General features: G+C 42.1%; 1 protein-coding gene across 3 annotated transcripts; it reads right to left on the bottom strand.

The window, feature by feature from the left end:
- Positions 1 to 1143: 1143 nt before the first annotated feature.
- Positions 1144 to 7400, bottom strand: LOC120033100 (nuclear factor of activated T cells 2 interacting protein). Of its 3 annotated transcripts, none has more exons than XM_038979366.1 (9): positions 7294 to 7400; positions 6576 to 6689; positions 6153 to 6207; positions 5600 to 5717; positions 4880 to 4963; positions 4453 to 4705; positions 2771 to 2915; positions 1974 to 2086; positions 1144 to 1725 (listed from the first exon to the last, which is right to left on the bottom strand). In XM_038979366.1, the coding sequence occupies exons 1-9, from the start codon at positions 7372 to 7374 to the stop codon at positions 1564 to 1566; spliced, it is 1125 nt and encodes a 374-aa protein (XP_038835294.1). In that variant the 5' UTR covers positions 7375 to 7400; the 3' UTR covers positions 1144 to 1563. The 3 variants fall into 3 exon arrangements, with proteins under 3 accessions (XP_038835294.1, XP_038835286.1, XP_038835302.1); XM_038979358.1 differs by lacking the exon at positions 7294 to 7400 and adding an exon at positions 6995 to 7276; XM_038979374.1 differs by lacking the exons at positions 4880 to 4963; positions 7294 to 7400 and adding an exon at positions 6995 to 7278.
- Between the last annotated feature and the right edge of the window lie 7983 nt (positions 7401 to 15383).

The following is a 15383-nucleotide window of genomic DNA, read 5'->3' as shown; positions in this document are numbered from 1 at the left end:
AACCCACAGTGTTGTGGACACTGGATAATCTGACTAACACAAACAACCTGTTTAACCTCGCTGTGATACTGTAGGCCTACTTATGTTACTTCAATGAGTCAATTCAGGTAGCATTCAATGTTTTGCATTTGTGTTAACCATGGCAGCCAGCATTGTAAATAAAGATATGTGCAGAAAGATAATCAGCCTCTTGTGTCTGGATCCTTTCCCCTTAATGTACATTTCATGTCAGCCAGGCCCAGCTTTTCAAAGATACAGCATTTATTTAAAGCTCTGGTTGAGTCTAATGCTTCAGTCCTTGTTTTGTTTTCTCTTATTATTACCTGGTAAATAAGCAACAATGCTGGGTAACCACAAGGAGAATAAGGCTAGGAAAGAGTCCATGTCAACCAAGCCCATCTTTTTAAAGAAACACAATTTATTTCCATCTTTATTTGAGCAAAATAAGTTTCGTTGTGATCACAAGAAAATCCTAACAATTCAGGTAAAGAGCGGCAGTCAGGCAGACAAATTTGAATGTTCTATCACAAAGTGAGAACAATTAGTTTCCCTTGCCGTTATATGGCTGCTACTTAGAAATACTATAACAGTAAATTAATAGATGACATTCACTGCTATAAACCCGTCTCCAATATAATCGCATAGTTTACACAGACCCAGCACAGACCTTTGACAAATAAATCTGTGTGAAAAGGTGTCCCATGGCATTTTTTTTTTTAAATCAACAAACTCAATGTATTCCGAACACTGGTGGTAACCATATAATCCCAATAATGTAGGTAGCCTACCTACTACGATGCCCCCCTCTGGTATGTTCTATTGTGAAATGTCTGGGACTGGTTGTTGTTTCACTGTTAATAGGTAAAATATTTTTGAGTGGTTAAGTCAAAGACGAAATTAACTGCAATACACTGGTCTGAAATATTTTAGCATAACTAAGCTACATACTAGGCATAACCACAAGAGGCATTTCTCCATATTAAAACATGTCAGTGAAACATGCCTAGCTCAGCTCACTGGGGAATGATTACGGAACGCTCTTTGAAATAAGCGCTCGTATCGTCATATACCAACGGATTGAGTTCTCACCACACCAGTGTACAGGTCCATTTAAAAACAATTCATATACAACATTACAGTGCATTCATTTGAACAGAGACATTTTTATTTCAAAATCGGTTCAAAACACATCTTGTAAATAAACACAATCATAAATTGACAGTGACAATATTGAAGAGTCTTATTTGGACCAAGTGCAGTAAGTGCATCTTAAAAAAAACATAGCACTGGGACATCTTTCTATCCTTTTTTGTTTGTTGTGTCCATCGTATATACAACAAAATAATCTATGACGAGTTCTCAAACATTTCCTTAGGGACCTCCAGCCGTTTCATGTATTTTAACTATATCAGCTAGCACACCTGATTAAAATGGTTAACTAATCAAGTCCTTGACTAGGTGAATCAGGTGAGTTAGTATAGGGCTACAACACAATTTTGAAATGTCTGGGGATCCCAGAGGAGAGGTTTGAAAACCACAGCTCCATGAAAATACCACAGGTGTTTACACCCACACCTCAATGACATCACCGTCCTCCATGTCCAACTGGGAGGGCGTCTGGCTGTGGACAACCTTTGACCCGTCAAACTGGAAGCGCACCTTGCGTCTGGCATCCACAGACATACTGGACACATACTGGGAGAGAATGGAGCCCAGGGGGGCATCCTGAGGAAGAGAGAGAGGGAGGGAGCGAGAGAAGAATGAGAGATGTGAGAGAAGGGGAAAATGAGAGTAAGGGAATTAGGATGAACTCAGTTCTTTCTATTCTTTATGAACAGTTGAGAAGAAAAGGTGAGTTTAAGACCAAGGCTGTTCTCCAAACAGCTTCGTTCCCTCTGCCCTTGAACCTTATCCTTACACATTTGTGCTCAACCCCAAATTCTTAATTGTGAGAAACATTGGGTAATGCTCACTTTGTGTAGGGAATATTCCTGTGCTGAGCCTTTCTCCTTGGCCTGCAGTCGCACAGTGAGCATGTCACCATGCTCGGGCTCGTGTTTATCATCTGCTGCTATGACAACACAGTCTGACAGAAGGGAGGGTAGTGTTAAAAGAACAGAACAGAAAAGAGGGTTTGTGATCAAACATTGAGAGTGGAGTTGCTGCCTTAAATTATGAAGCAATACATTAGAACACCAATTCTCAACTGGTGGCTGTAAAAAAAATAAAAAAAATAATACTCCAGTCTGAACTTAAACGACTTAAATCAGCTAGAAAGTACATAGAAATGATCATGAATTTTAAAATATATATAATTCAATCTCAGATTTTTTTTCTTCCAATCACAGTATTTTCAATATAGAGCTATTAGCAGCACTATTTTGGTAGATTTTTGAGTCTCAAACCAGTTTATTATCATTCTTCATCAAGAATATGGGCAACATTTTATCATTGACAATGAAACAGGTGGGAATGTTGTTCCCTTGTCATATAATTGCTACATTTACATACAATATAGCATAAAAATTGTTTTCCAGATTTGGTGACTAGCGTTTAGTGTAGAAAGCAATCTAGCACAAAAGCACTCTTTTTACGCGATGCTAATATTGGGTTGTCACTCAGACAACCTGGTTCAATTTGTTTCCAGAGGCAACACCAGTTGTGAACCACTGCATTAGAAGGTGAGGTGCGACACTTTCCCTGTTGTAACGACTGTGTGAGACATCCAAGTGTGCATCCCACTAATGTACGCCACTATGAGTCATCTCACCTATGATGTCAGCGATGCCCAGGCCCAGCTCATTGGCTGTGGAGTGGACAGGAAGCTCTATGTCTCTCCTCAGTAACAGGATGCGGGAGGGCGGTACTTTGAGCTTGACTGACAGCTGCTCCACCGCTTTGCTCAGAGGCACCGTCTGGGAATGAAGAGCCTCAAGTTAGGAACTAGAAGAAACCTCCAGTGTACTTGTGTAGTAGCGGTGGGTCACTGAGCTAAGCTAACATGATGATGAGTAACCTTGCCTGACACCAGAAAACTTGTGTTAGCGCCCCCTGAGTTAATAACGCCAAAGGCTTTAGCTTAGTAGGCTTTGAGAGTCTTGTGGCGCACAGACTACCTGGGTTCAAAAGCAGTCACACTCATCACAATCGGCCGTGATTGGGAGTCCCATAGGGCGGTGCACAATTGGCCCAGTGTCGCCTGGGTTTGGCCGGGGTAGGCCGTTATTGTAAATAAAAATGTGTTCTTAACTTTCTTAGTTAAAGAAAGGATAAATACAATTTTAAAAATACATAATGCGACTGGTCTCAGTTCTGGCACACTCAGAAGTCTCCTGATTCTTGCAATAAAAATTACACTGTCGCCAAGGTAACAGTTTTCCTAATTGAATTTCATAACTATACTGAACAAAAATATAAACACAACATGCAACAATTTCACTGAGTTACAGTTCATTTAAGGACATTAGTCAATTGAAATAAATTAACTAAGCCCTAAACTATGGATTTCCCGACTGGGTAGGGGTGCAGCCTGGAAGGGCATAGGCACACCCACTTTAGAGCCAGGCCCACCCACTGGCGAACCAGGTCCAGTCAATCAGAATGAGTTTTTCTCCACAAAAGGCCTTTATTACAGACAGAAATTCTCCTCAGTTTCATCAACTGTCCGGGTGGCTGATCTCAGACGATCCCACAGGTGAAGAAGCCAGATGTGAAGGTCCTGGGCTGGCATGTTTACACATGGTCTGTGGTTGGGAGGTTTGTTTGACATACTGCCAAATTCACTAAAACAAAGTTGGAGGCAGCTTATGGTAGAGAAAGTAACATTACATTCTCTGGCAAAAGCTCTGGTGGACATTCCTGCAGTCACCATGCCAATTGCACACTCCCTCAAAGCTTGAGACATCTGTGGCATTGTGTTGTGTGACAAAATTGCACATTTTAGAGTGGCTTTTTATTGCCCCCAGCACAAAGTGCACCTGTGTAATGATCATGCTGTTTAATCAGCTTCTTGATATGCCACACCTGTCAGGTGGATGGATTATCTTGGCAAAGGAGAAAAGTTCACTAACAGGGATGTAAACAAATTTGTGTACAACATTTGAGAGAAATAAGCTTTTTGTGCGTATAAAACAATTCTGGGATCTTTTACTTCTATGAAACATGGGACGAACACTCTGCATGTTGCATTTATATTTTTGTTCAGCATACATTCAGCCTGAATTGAACACAAAAGCCCTCTTTGATCCTCTAGATGAAGTCTCTGTTAAAGGAGATTTTTAGTCCAGGAATACATTTACTCTGAATCTGGTAAACTGGCCTCTAGAAGTTAATGTCCAAAACCGACCCTGGACCACCAGTTAATGACAACCTACATCTTTAACCCGAATCACGACACACTCACTTGAGCATCACTATGACACAACAAGAAGTGGTGCTCTTCCTGATTCTTACGGTTAACACAGGGATCTTGTAGAGGTCTGTCCGGCTGCGGAACTTGAGGGCGATCTCTCTGGATGTCAGTGGGCTGTGGTCTTGGGAGGGGGCGAGGGGCTGGCTCCTGGGCCGGGAGTTTGGGGACATGTGGATGATGTCATCATCGTCGTACTCAGTGAGAGGAGGGGAGTGGCATCCACGGCGTCCGGACCGCCCCTTGGCCTCGGGAGAGAGGTTAGAGCCCACAGCCTTTAGCTTCCTGTTGATCTCTCTGAGAGAGAGAGAGATAGAGAGAAAGAAAGAAAGAGAGAGAGAAATAAAGAGAGAGAGAGCCACCAGGGACAGGCGTAGACAGACCGATAAAGTGACTGGTGATGATATTGTAATTGCATTACTGAAAGGGCATTGCATTTCTGTCTCAGACATAGACAAAACGTCAACTCACAGAATCTTTCGATTGGCCCGATTGGATACTTTGACAAAAGGGCTGCCTGGAGGTGGGGGTGGAGAGGGGGTACGGATGTCTACCCTGAGAGAGAGAGCATTTTAGGGGGGGAAGACGTTACTACACTAAGAATTGTGAGCCGCTCTGGCTCGCACAAGCCAAAGCTCATGCAAGGCTACTTACTTAAACTAAGAATTTGTCAAAGATGCATCAACGCAGAAATCACCCACCATTGCCTGGTTACTAAAACTCTAATTAGTTTGCCTAATTTCAGTTTGTGTGACAAAAGAAGCAAGTATAGTGTAGAGAATCATTGTACCATCTAAACCGCTGTGAAATATCTTTCCATAACCAAAAATATTGTATTTTTAGCAGTTTGAAGTTGGTGTACAAAACTGAAAGTAAAAGATGCAAAAACAAAACTTAAGAATGGGGAGCATAGAAATAGCTCACATAGAACAGATTTAGCACTTCTTAGACATGCTTTCCATAAAAATGACGGCTCTATAACACACATTTACATGTGAATTTGGTCAGGTCCCCCAAAAAGTTCAATATTGCAGCTTTAAAACCATACTTGAAATATTGTACATAAATACAAATGAAATACACTACTGTCACCTTCTGGTTGCCTGGGGTAGTACAAAAACATGCTACATATACAGTTAACACAGTAAATGAAAGCAGAACAGAGTACACCTTTAGCAGCAAGTAACTCACAGATCTTTGTCCTCTGGCTCAGACTCATCCTCTGAGTCATTCAAGGCAATGATGATTGGCTTCTTTTTCTTTGAGGGTGGAGACTTGGCCCACAAACTGACCTCCTCTGCACTGTCACCTAGGTAGAGAAATCAAATTTGGGTGGGTATAATTTGTGGAACGTTCCAACAGGAATCTGTTCCAAAAACTTTGTAAATAACAAGGTTGTCAACAAATAACACATAGAAAGTTGTATAGCGGCCAAATAAGATACCGGGTAGGGAGTGGGCTATTTCATAAAGTTTTTACTCACCACATTTATTCTGAAAAATGTCTATGGACAAACATTAAGAATAAGCTACGTGGTGAGTTGATGCCTATTCGGCAGCTAGTTAGCTAGGTGAATTGATCATGCTACTTGACAAAGTTTTTGTAACAGATTCTTGTTGGAACGTTCCACAAATTATACCCACCCATCAAACTCCATGTTCAGTTCAATAGACAGGGATTGAACAGGAATTAACTAGTAGCAGACCAGACCTCTGTCAGTCTGTGGTCTGACTGTAGTTCATACCTGCGTTAACATCACAGGCGAAGAGAGTTGGATTCAGCTGTAAGCTGCTGTTCACCTACAAACATAAATACAAAATGACCAGTATTTGGTAATGAAATAGATTTTACAAATAGCCCAGCCCCATTGCTTTGGCAAGGCAAAAAACCTGTGTGGGAGTTTTGCAATTGTTCATCTAAAGCAGTTGATGTACATATCCAAATATTTGTGTGGATGGATCAATCTACTTTGATACACTCAGGCAACACACTGATACAGAGAATCACAGACAAATAGACTTTGCCAGTCAATAAAATAATTAAAGCAAATTTAAATAGAATTGACTATGCCAGTAGCAGAGTAGTAAATAACTTCACACCATAGAATTAGAATAATTAAATAGGAACAGGAATATGACTCATTTAATAGGATCTCTATGGGCCACACCTTGTTAGAGTAGATAGGCACGGTGGTAATAGACGAGGGGTCGATGATACGACGCCGTTTGGGTTGAGGCTTCACGGGGGCGGTCGACTCAAGGTCGCTGTCACTGTCAGAAATCTGAACGAAGGGGGGAGATCACACACACGCAGTAAGCTTTGATCCATGTTTTACATGCTGAATTAACGTTACTGTAAGTTGGATAAACTTGTAAATATTTGACAAACTAGCAAACTTTCATCGATGACACCATACACCCTTCAAATTAAAATATGGACCTCGAAGCCAGTTCTCTTGCTTTTTTCCCATTCTTCCCATCTAATCAGCGACTGATATGGGTGCAATTAATTATCAGGTAGAACAGAAAACAAACAGTAGTCCGGACCTCGTAAGGTAAGATTTGAATAGCCCTGCCATACACCAACCATCTCACTCAGCATGTCTAGTTTGATCGGCTCTATCACAGCCGGTTGGGGACGGCTGGCTTGGTTAGAACTTAGCATAAGCATAGCATATTATGCAAGTAAATAATGAAAATAAACATTGACGCTAGCAGCACCAGTAAACCTAGCTAGCTTATGCTAGCACATATCGCGCTATTGTTTTTAGCTAGCTGGCTACTTGAGTAAAGACTCGTTTGCATACTTTTGTGCTAGATTGCTTTCTACACTAAACGAGCTTATCGGTGAGAACTTTTATTTTGGACGTCCTGGAAAATAATTACCACTTCAGCCATTGTTTCCCTCCAATGTGATGATTTCACCAACCAATCGCAGTGTTTTCTGGGGGGAGGTTGTGACCTCATTCTGGACCAATCATCTCTGGGAAGAAGATGTTGTCGTAGTTTTTCTAAACCCAGGGACGCATCATCGCGTGTCACAGAGTTTCTAAACCCATAGGCGCAATATCGCAAGACTTCTGAGAACGCTTACGAAACAGACCAAGCAGACTAGGCCGGGGTATGAGAAGTCCATAAGAGAGGTGAAACGTTATTCCTTAGTTGTTCGTTTTCTCAAAATCTAAAGGCACAACCTAGATTCGAGCCAATGTCCTAGGTAGTTGAACATGTTATCAGTGGTGGAAAAATTACCCAATTGTCATACTTGATAGGAAATTACTCAAAAGTGAAAGTCACCCAGTAACATACTACTTGAGAAAAAGTCTAAAAGTATTTGGTTTTAAATAAACTTAAGTATCAAAGGTAAATGTAATTGAAAAAATGTACTTAAGTATCAAAAGTAATAGTATACATCATTTCCAGAGTGCTGCAGCGGTCTTTTTTATTTTTGATTATTTAACCTTTATTTAACTAGGCAAGTCAGTTAAGAACAAATTCTTATTTACAATGACGGCCTACCCTGGCCAAACCCGGCAAAAGGCCTCCTGCGGATAAAACGTAAAAAATATAAATATAGGACAAAACACACATCACGACAAGAGAAACACAACACTACATAAAGAGAGACCTAAGACAAAAACATAGCAAGGAAGCAACACATGACAACACAGCATGGTAGCAACATAACAACAACATGGTAGCAACACAACATGGTAGTAGCACAAAACACGGTACAAACATTATTTGGCACAGACAACAGCACAAAGGGCAAGAAGGTAGAGACAATAATACATCACACAAAGCAGCCACAAATGTCATTAAGAGTGTCCATGATTGAGTCTTTGAATGAAGAGATTGAGATAAAACTGCCCAGTTTGAGTGTTTGTTGCAGCTCCTTCCAGTCGCTAGCTGCAGCGAACTGAAAAGAGGAGCGACCTAGGGATGTGTGTGCTTTGGGGACCTTTAACGTGACTGGCAGAACGGTTGTTGTATGTGAAGGATGAGGGCTGCAGTAGATATCTCAGACAGGGGGGAGTGAGGCTTAAGAGGGTTTTATAAATAAGCATCAACCAGTGGAGTGGGTCTTGCGACGGGTATACAGAGATGACCAGTTTACAGAGGATTATAGAGTGCAGTGATATGTCCTATAAGGAGCATTGGTGGCAAATCTGATGGCCGAATGGTAAAGAACATCTAGCCGCTCAAGAGCACCCTTACCTGCCGATCTATAAATTATATCTCTGTAATCTAGCATGGGAAGGATGGTCATCTGAATCAGGGTTAGTTTGGCAGCTGGGGTGAAAAAGGAGCGATTACGATAGAGGAAACCAAGTCTAGATGTAACTTTAGCCTGCAGCTTTGATATGTGCTGAGAGAAGGACAGTGTACCGTCTAGCCATTCTCCCAAGTATTTGTATGAGGTGACTACCTCAAGCTCTAAACCCTCAGAGGTAGTAATCACACCGGTGGGGAGAGGGGCATTCTTCTTACCAAACCCCAGGACGTTTGTTTTGGAGGTGTTCAGAACAAGGTGAAGGGTAGAGAAAGCTTGTTGGACACTAAGACAGCTTTGTTGTAGAGCATTTAACACAAAATCCGGGGAGGGGCCAGCTGAGTATAAGACTGTATCATCTGCATATAAATGGATGAGAGAGCTTCCTACTGCCTGAGCTATGTTGTTGATGTAAACTGAGAAGAGCGTGGGGCCTAGGATCAAGCCTTGGGGTACTCCCTTGGTGACAGGTAGTGGCTGAGACAGCAGATTTTCTGACTTTATACACTGCATTCTTTGAGAGAGGTAGTTAGCAAACCAGGCCAAAGACCCCTCAGAGACACCAAGACTCCTTAGCCGGCCCACAAGAATGGAATGGTCTACCATATCAAAAAGCTTTGGTCAATTAAAATTAGCAGCACAACATTGCTTAAAATCAAGTGCAATGGTGACATCATTGAGGACCTTTAAGGTTGCAGTGACACATCCATAACCTGAGCGGAAACCAGATTGCAGGTCTAAGGCACTGCATCTCAGTGCTAGAGGCGTCACTACAGACCCTGGTTGGATTCCAGGCTGTATCACAACCAGCCATGAGGGCGGCGCACAATTGGCCCAGCGTCGTCCGGGTTACGGTTTGGCCGGGGAAGGCCGTCATTGTAAATAAGAATTGGTTCTTAATTGACTTGCCATGTTAAATAAAAATTAAATAAATACATTTCAAATTCCTTATATTAAGCAAACCAGATGGCAACTGTTTTGTTCTGGGCCTGGTTTCCCATTGTTTGTATTTTTTACATTTACGGATAGCCAGGGGCACACTCCAACACTCAGACATTATTCAGAAACAAAGCATTTGTGTTTAGTGAGTCACCAAATCAGAGGCAGTATAGATGACCAGGGATGTTCTCTTGATAAGTGTGTGAATTGGTCCATTTCTGTCCTGCTAAGCATTCAAAATGTAACGAATACTTTTGGGTGTCAGGGAAAATGTATGGAGTAAGAAGTACATCGTTTTCTTTAGGAATGTAGTGAAGTAAAAGTTGTCAAAAAATATAAATAGTAAAGTACAGATACCCAAAAAACTACTTAAGTAGTACTTTAAAGCAGGGGCATAACTTTCACTGGGGACATTTCCCCCCCACATTCCGAAAATTCATCTTTGTCCCCCCTAGTTTTGTCATTGGAATGTAATACAAAACGAAGGCAATTGTGTGGTTTAGGACCATGCGGACGCCTCCGAGTGGTCGGGTAGGCTGTTTGGAGTAATAATTATGTAATAACTATGTCTCCCCCTACTTTTAAAACCAAAGTTGCGCCCCTGCTTTAAAGTATTTTTACTTAAAGTACTTTACACCACCGCATGTTATTTCTCCAACCTCGTGAAATGTGCAAACTGACATTTTTTGTCAAAAACAACTTTATATCGAAGGACTGCCATTGATTTGAATGCCTGCACATGCTCAGTTTGGCGCGAGACGATCGCTAGACCCGGTGACGTGTTTCTATGCATGAGCTTTAACTAGCCAACGTCGCTATGACATTGCCTACAAATGTGCTTCTTTATGCTGTACTGTCTTTTGTTCTGTTCTGGGCCTGGTTTCCCAAAAACATCTTAAGTCTAAGCCTAATTAATATGCTTCATCTTAGAACCAAATGATGTGCTTGCTTTCCGGGGAAAGGAAAAACACTACTATATTTCATCTTCAATAATTTAAGAAAAAATGATTGATTTCTTGAAAGAGATTGAACAGTCTACTCTATATTCTAACAATACGGTTGTACAAGATTTGTGTAAGATTCCCAGCCACTCACCACTCGTTAGTAAATCCAACTAAATGTTAAAAACACTTTTCATGTGTACCCAAATAGAGCCCAGTATTTATGCTGCAATAGTTTATGTGTCGGGGGGCTAGGGTCAGTCTGTTATATCTGGAGTATTTCTCCTGTCTTATCCTGTGTCCTGTGTGAATTTAATTCCCTCTAATTCTCTCTCTCTCCTTTTCTCTCGTTCTCCTTCTCTCTCTTCTCTTGGAGGACCTGAGCCTTAGGACCATGCCTCAGGACTACCTGGCCTGATGACTCCTTGCTGTCCCCAGTCCACCTGGTCATGCTGCTCCAGTTTCAACTGTTCTGCCTGCGGCTATGGAACCCTGACCTGTTCACTGGACGTGCTACCTTGTCCCGGACCTGCTGTTTTGGACTCTCTCTCTACCGCACCTGCTGTCTCTAAATCTGAATGATCGGCTATGAAAAGCCAACTGACATTTACTCCTGAGGTGCTGACCTGTTGCACCCTCTACAACCACTGTTATTATTATTATCTGACCCTGCTGGTCATCTATGAACGTTTGAACATCTTGGCCATGTTCTGTTATAATCTCCACCCAGCAAAACCAGAAGAGGACTGGCCACCCCTCAGAGTCTGGTTCCTCTCTAAGCTTCTTCCTAGGTTCCGGCCTTTCTAGGGAGTTTTTCCTAGCCACCGTACTTCTATATTGCTTGCTGTTTGGCGTTTTAGGCTGGGTCTCTGTACAGCACTTAGTGCCATTGGCTGATGTAAAAAGGGATTGATTGATATACACTACTGTTCAAAAGTTTGGGGTCACTTAGAATTTTCCTTGTTTTTGAAATAAAAGCAATTTCTTTGTCCATTTAAAATAACATCAAATTGATCAGAAATTACTATAGGAGCTGGAAACGACTGATTGTTTTATGGAATATCTACTTAGGCGTACAGAGGCCCATTATCAGAATACATCACTCCTGTGTTCCAATGGCACGTTTTGTTAGCTAATACAAGTTTATAATTTTAAAAGGCCAATTGATCATTTGAAAACCCTTTTGCAATTATGTTAGCACAGCTGAAAACTGTTGTTCTGATTAAAGAAGCAATAAAACTGGCCTTCTTCAGACTAGTTGAGTATCTGGAGCAAAAGCATTTGTTCCGATTACAGGCTCAAAATGTCCAGAAACAAAGAAATTTATTCTGAAACTCGTCAGTCTATTCTTGTTCTGAGAAATGAAGACTATTCCATGTGAGAAATTGCCAAGAAACTGAAGATCTCGTACAACGCTGTGACTACTCCCTTCACAGAACAGCGCAAACTGGTCTAACCAGAATAGAAAGAGGAGTGGGAGGCCCCGGTGCACAACTGAGCAAGAGGACAAGTATATTAGTTTGAGAAACAGACCCCTCACAAGTCCTCAACTGGCAAAAAATTGTTGCATTAACTAGCAAATATGCCTACTCTGTGGTTATTGGAAAGGAGCATCAAGCTCATCACCATACACTTTCACCACCCTGTGAAGTTCATCATAAAATTTCATCTGTAGCCTAATAAAATGCATCGTTTCTTCTTATCAATATTTGTGCATAAAGGAGTTTTCACTGGCATTTCTCGCATCAGTACCCGCAAAACACCAGTCTCAACGTCAACAGTGAAGAGGCGACTCCGGAAAATGTCTAAGTGACCCCAAACTTTTGAACGGTAGTGTGTGTGTGTGTGTGTGTGTGTATATTTATATACAGTTGAAGTCAGAAGTTTACATACACTTAGGTTGGAGTCAATTAAACTCGTTTTTCAACCACCACAAAATTCTTGTTAACAAACTATAGTTTTGGCAAGTCGGTCAGGACATCTACTTTGTGAATGACACAAGTAATTTTTCCAACAATTGTTTACAGACAGATTATTTCATTTATAATTCACTGTATCACAATTCCAGTGGGTCAGAAGTTTACATACACTAAGTTGACTGTGCCTTTAAACAGCTTGGAAAATTCCAGAAAATGATGTCATGGCTTTAGAATCTTCTGATAGGCTAATTGACATCATTTGAGCCAATTGGAGGTGTACATGTGCATGTATTTCAAGGCCTATCTTCAAACTCAGTGCCTTTTTGCTTGACATCATGGGAAAATCAAAAGAACTCAGCCAACACCTCAGAAACAAAATTCTAGACCTCCACAAGTCTGGTTCATCCTTGGGAGCAATTTCCAAATGCCTGAAGGTACCACGTTCGTCTGTACAAACAATAGTACACAAGTATAAACACCATGGGACCACGCAGCTGTCATACTGCTCAGGAAGGAGACGCGTTCTGTCTCCTAGCGATGAACGTACTTTGGTGCGAAAAGTGCAAATCAATCTCAGAACAACAGCAAAGGACCTTGTGAAGATGCTGGAGGAAACAGGTACAAAAGTATCTATATCCACAGTAAAACAAGTCTTATATTGACATAACCTGAAAGGCCGCTCAGCAAGGAAGAAGCCACTGCTCTAAAACCGCCATAAAAAAGCCAGACTACGGTTTGCAACTGCACATGGGGACAAAGATCGTACTTTTTGGAGAAATGTGGCCAAACAGAAACTATTTTGTGATAATGACCATCGTTATGTTTGTAGAAAAAAAGGGGAAGCTTGCAAGCTGAAGAATATTATCCCAACCATGAAGCACAGGGGTGGCAGCATCATGTTGTGGGGGTGCTTTGCTGCAGGAGGGACTGGTGCACTTCACAAAATAGATGGCATCATGAGGCAGGAAAATGATCTGGATATATTGAAGCAACATCTCAAGACATAAGTCAGGAAGTTAAAGCTTGGTCGCAAATGGGTCTTCCAAATGGTCAATGACCCCAAACATACTTCCAAAGTTGTGGCAAAATGGCTTAAGGACAACAAAGTCAAGGTATTGGAGTGGCCATCACAAAGCCCTGACCTCAATCCCATAGAAAATGTGTGGGTTAGAACTGAAAAAGCATGCCTGAGCAAGGAGACCTTACAAACCTGATTCAGTTACACCAGCTCTGTCAGGAGGAATGGGCCAAAATTCACCCAACTTATTATGGGAAGCTTGTGGAAGGCTACCCAAAACGTTTGACCCAAGTTAAACAATTTAAAGGCAATGCTACCAAATACTAATTGAGTGTATGTAAAATTCTGACCACTGGGAATGTGATGAAAGAAGTAAAAGCTGAAATAAATCATTATCTCTACTGTTATTCTGACATTTCACATTCTTAAAATAAAGTGGTGATCCTAACTGACCTAAAACGGAATTTTTACTAGGATTAAATGTCAGGAATTGTGAAAAACTGAGTTTAAATGTATTTGGCTAAGGTGTATGTAAACTTCCGACTTCAACTGTATGTAAACTCAGCAAAAAAATAAACATCCCTTCTTCAGGACCCTGTCTTTCAAAGATAATTCGTAAAAATAGCTTCACAGAGTTTTATTGTAAAGGGTTTAAACACTGTTTCCCAAACACTGTTTCCCACACTGTTTCCCATGAACCATAAACAATTAATGAACATGCACCTGTGGAACGGTCGTTAAGACACTAACAGCTTACAGACGGTAGGCAATTAAGGTCACAGTTATGAAAACTTAGGACACTAAAGAGGCCTTTCTACTTACTCTGGAAAACACCAAAAGACAGATGCCCAGGGTCCCTGCTCATCTGCGTGAACGTGCCTTGGGCATGCTGCAAGAAGGCATGAGGACTGCAGATGTGGCTAGGGCAATAAATTGCAATGTCTGTACTGTGAGACGCCTAAGACAGCGCTACAGGGAGACCGGACGGACAGCTGATTGTCCTCATAGTGGCAGACCACGTGTAACACCACCTGCACAGGATCAATACATCCGAACATCACACTTGCGGGACAGGTACAGGATGGCAACAACAACTGCCCGAGTTACACCAGGAACGCACAATCCCTCCATCAGTGCTCAGACTGTCCGCAATAGGCTGAGAGAGGCTGGACTGAGGGCTTGTAGGCCTGTTGTAAGGCAGGTCCTCACCAGAAATCACCGGCTACAACATCACCTATGGGCACAAACCCACCGTCGCTAGACCAGACAGGACTGACAAAACGAGTCGTGGTTTTGTCTCACCAGGGGTGATGGTCGGATTCGGTTTATCGTCGAAGGAATGAGCATTACACCGAGGCCAGTACTCTGGAGCGGGATCGATTTGGAGTTGGAGGGTCCGTCATGGTCTGGGGCGGTGTGTCACAGCATCATCGGACTGAGCTTGTTGTCATTGCAGGCAATCTCAACGCTGTGCGTTACAGGGAAGACATCCTCCTCCCTCATGTAGTACCCTTCCTGCAGGCTCATCCTGACATGACCCTCCAGCATGACAATGCCACCAGCCATACTGCTCGTTCTGTGCGTGATTTCCTGCAAGACAGGAATGTCAGTGTTCTGCCATGGGCAGCGAAGAGCCCGGATTTCAATCCCATTGAGCACGTCTGGGACCTGTTTGATCGGAGGGTGAGGGCTAGGGCCATTCCCCCCAGAAATGTCTGGGAACTTGCAGGTGCCTTGGTGGAAGAGTGGAGTAACATCTCACAGCAAGAACTGGCAAATCTGGTGCAGTCCATGAGGAGGAGATGCACTGCAGTACTTAATGCAGCTGGTGGCCACACCAGATACTGACTGTTACTTTTGATTTTGACCCCCCTTTGTTTAGGGAC

This window comes from Salvelinus namaycush, chromosome 3 (assembly GCF_016432855.1).
Source record: "Salvelinus namaycush isolate Seneca chromosome 3, SaNama_1.0, whole genome shotgun sequence".
Lineage (NCBI taxonomy): Eukaryota > Metazoa > Chordata > Actinopteri > Salmoniformes > Salmonidae > Salvelinus > Salvelinus namaycush.
The sequence above is the reverse complement of the archived record's forward strand: the minus strand, read 5'-3'. Positions and strand labels throughout refer to the sequence as shown.

Excerpts from the sequence above, each read along its gene's own strand:
- LOC120033100 (XM_038979358.1), bottom strand. The coding sequence starts at position 7,078 with ATGCTTATGCTAAGTTCTAACCAAGCCAGCCGTCCCCAACCGGCTGTG. Across the intron at positions 6,208-6,575 it reads TGCCTATCTACTCTAACAAG|GTGAACAGCAGCTTACAGCT; the intron begins GTGTGGCCCATA and ends TTATGTTTGTAG. Across the intron at positions 4,964-5,599 it reads GAGCCAGAGGACAAAGATCT|GGTAGACATCCGTACCCCCT; the intron begins GTGAGTTACTTG and ends TCTCTCTCTCAG.